Source organism: Protobothrops mucrosquamatus, unplaced genomic scaffold, assembly GCF_001527695.2.
Source record: "Protobothrops mucrosquamatus isolate PMUCROS unplaced genomic scaffold, P.Mucros_1.0 scaffold69, whole genome shotgun sequence".
NCBI classification, from domain to species: Eukaryota; Metazoa; Chordata; class Lepidosauria; order Squamata; family Viperidae; genus Protobothrops; species Protobothrops mucrosquamatus.
Window position 1 is genome coordinate 288,744 of NW_015386447.1, and position 3,561 is coordinate 292,304.

The 3,561-nt window shown below is 30.4% G+C and overlaps 1 protein-coding gene across 1 annotated transcript in view; it reads right to left on the minus strand.

Annotated features, from left to right (window-relative positions):
- Window positions 1-1,438: 1,438 nt before the first annotated feature.
- POLQ (DNA polymerase theta) overlaps window positions 1,439-3,561 on the minus strand; it is a 95,693-nt gene continuing 93,570 nt past the window's right edge. Inside the window, exons 28-29 of the mRNA XM_029283376.1 lie at window positions 2,093-2,208; window positions 1,439-1,552 (exon numbers count right to left, since the gene is read on the minus strand). Of these exons, the coding sequence (XP_029139209.1) occupies window positions 1,439-1,552; window positions 2,093-2,208 (230 nt within the window). The remainder of the gene's footprint in view (window positions 1,553-2,092; window positions 2,209-3,561) is intronic.

The following is a 3,561-nucleotide window of genomic DNA, read 5'->3' on the forward strand; positions in this document are numbered from 1 at the left end:
CAATTTCTTACTATTTAAAGTGAAAATTTTTAAACCTAACTAAATATTGCAATAATGGATAAAAATATATTTATGATTTCAATTTATGATTCATAGAATAGTTATAGAAAGTAAAATGAAAGTAAAAAATTCTGCCACAAATCCAGCCATTCAAACATCTCATCCAATTTTAGTACTGCTATGAACATATTCATATTGTTCAATATATCAAAATTTTGCTCTAATGTAATAATGAACCTCTTTTTTTCAAACTTGCAGTTTTCCTCTGATAGAATCTTCCTTTGTTCCATTTTGTATGAAGATTAGCAGTGTCTAAAATCTTAATCATAGATGCATATATGCTAACATCAAATATGTATATGTTAACCTTGCATTAATTAAATTTGGGGTTGTATTAAATGTAACTTGGTATCAATTTACAATTTGCACTAAATTGTGACCTACCTGTAATCAGGAAGATTTTTTTTATTTATATTAACATGTTTTAATTTCTTTTTTCTCCGTAATTATCTTCTACACTGACTTTTTGATAATCAAAGTGAAAGTTCCAAATGCAGTTATTTTCAAAGGCAGCTCAAGAGAAGGAACAGGCCTCTGTTTATTTTACACTAAGTGATGAAGTAAATTATATTATGGAACAATATGAGCAAATTCACTGACTGATTTCAAATCACATAGAAAAGATAACAAAACAGAATAGTAAGCTACACTACATAGGATTTGTCAGATGAAAAATAAAATAAGAAAGGAATGGATTGCAAATTTTTAAATACAAGACTGTACTCTATTAAATCAAGGAACATTCTAATCACTGACCATGCCCTGCAATAGACTGATACTTCGTGCATGTACTATGAAGAAATTTATCTTTAGCAGGGTATATTTCATATTTTGTACTCTCCTTTACACATAAGAAGAAAACTCATAAGGATCATATATATGGTCAGTACCTCGCATATAAAAATCATGGAATTATTACAGAAACCTGAGATACAGATACTCCTTATATTTAAGTTATACACATAGCAAAATAGATTAATTCCATTTTATTATTCATATATTTCATTATGTATATGAAATAAGTTAAATATATATTCTTCATAAAAAAGCTGTACTAGTAAAATACAACAACTCATCCTTCTAGCTGTTCCTAACTGCATTGCATTTAAAAAATAATCTTAAATTCATCCTTCTCTAATACTTCAATATTTTAACAGTTCAATGTGGGCTTTGGAATCACTAAGGTATTATCAGGAATTAATACTATTTCATGAAACAATTTCTTAGTAAGTTTTAGTTATGCTATGACATCTGAATTATTTTCTTAGGGGTTTAGATTTTTTCTGAAATATTAAGGGATGTATCAGTGCAAAAAAAAGAAGTGTCCAGTCTATACATTTCCTAATACAATTGTGTGTTAGAAATGTCTGTTCATCATTCAGAATTCCAAGTCTTGGAGATCTCCCCAGCTAGGCCCAATTTTGATTCTTACTGAAAGTTTTACTGAGAGTTTTACAGCATTTTCCATTTCATGCTTAACAATCTGTGCCACCTGAAAACAACAACAATATAGGCTTAGAAAAATAACTGAGTGCATGGATTACCATGAGATTAATCAAATATGTAACTTTCTTTTTTACTAGTTATAAAAGTTGAATACATCTTTAAGGTGGGTCACAGTATCTTTAATATTAGGGCGGGAACAATGATTCAGAGAATCTGAAAAAGTAATTACACAACCGATTCAAAGAATCATAATCCATTTTATGTCATTTTTTTTTTTAAAAAAAAAGCAGAACCATACTCATGAAACTCAGCCCAAGCATACATGAATGGCATTTTGCAGCCTGAAAAATCAGCCAATTTGCCCTTTATTCCCTATAGCTCTGAATGCAACTTCTGTCTAAAATTACTTTATAAGACACAGACAGTAGACCTAAACATAAGGACAGAACTGGATTGGAGTCCAGTAACAATTTTGAACAGTCGCTGACTTCCCTTTGGAATGTTATTGTATCCTTTGTAATCAACTTGATAACCACACAGATAACAACCAGTCTGTAAGGATTTCTGGGAAACTGTATAATCATACCTGAATTATGTTGTCTTCCCCAACTTCATAGAGAAGTTCATCATGCAATTGGAGTATGAAAAATCCTCCATGTTTGGGATGCATAATCTCCCTCTTTTTCATCCTCTGTGATTTTCCTAGAAGAATAAACACTGTATCTTTAAACATTAAAAGAACAGTTTCAGAGGACATTAAAGTTATAAAACTCATTATTCCTACATGCTGCCCTCCAAAGGAAAGAAGTGATAGTACTTAGTGAAGAAAATACTGAAATAATTGGGAAGTAGAAGTCACCAGGAGGGAGATTGTTAAGCCAATAGATTCAACAAAGCTGCATTCACATTCAGAAATGAATATAGAATATATGTTTAGAATAACATATATAGTTTTGGTATTACATGTTAGCAAAATATTGATATCTTAGAATGCTAGAATTAAAAAAAACACAGGATGATGAGGGAGCTGAGCCCCAGGTCCAACAAATACCAAGTATATTTTCCTGCCTCTGAAGTATTTAAATAAATGCTATATAGCTGTTGTGATATTTTGCAGTATCATACTGGACTTAGCAGGGGAAAGGCTGGTTCAGGAAGATCTATCAGCTGCTATTGCTCTATATCCCACTGTCACTCAATAATAATAATAATAATAATAATAATAATAATAATAATAATAATAATAATAATAATAATAATGATGATGATGATGATGATGATGATGATGATGATGATGATGATGATAATGATGATGATGATGATGCTGTTGGAAGGGACCTTGGAGGCCATCTAGTCCAACCCCCTGCTCAGGCAGGAAACCCTATACCATTCCTATACCCTATTCCCAAATTCCTTTCTGGTTTTTTTCTGATCTATGGCATTTGATTCTGATGCGCACTTTGAAGAACTTAGCTAAGCAAACAAACTGTGTCCAACTACAATCACTTTCCTGAAACAGCCATCATATTTTGCCTAACGATGTCAATGCCAAAGGCTTTCCAACTTTCTCATTTTGATTAATTTTTTTCTCCTACAATTTTGACTCTACAATTTCTGATTGAATTCAAAATTCAGGAAGTAGAACAGTCAAGGGTCTGATTTTCTTGCTCTTTTTGGAAAATTAATAAAAGGGGAGAATTCTTATAATTGTAAATTATTTTCAAGGCTTAGGAATCACTATGATATTAAAAATAATGTAACACTTTACAATAATTAAAAATGGATTTCTTTTCATTATTTGAATTCATTCTTTTTTTTTTTAATTTTATTTATAAAACAATTAAAAAAAAACATTAGATTTGACGTGACATTCCAGTATATACATTCTTATCAGATTATACCATATTTTACAATCAATTCATTATCTCTACATATACATTAAATTTTATATACATTATCTATTCTAAAGTAACATACATTTCTATCTTAACATTCGTCTTTAATCCCAGCCGTCCTTTTCAAATTCCTCCAACGGTAAAATTTATCCCAGGTTTC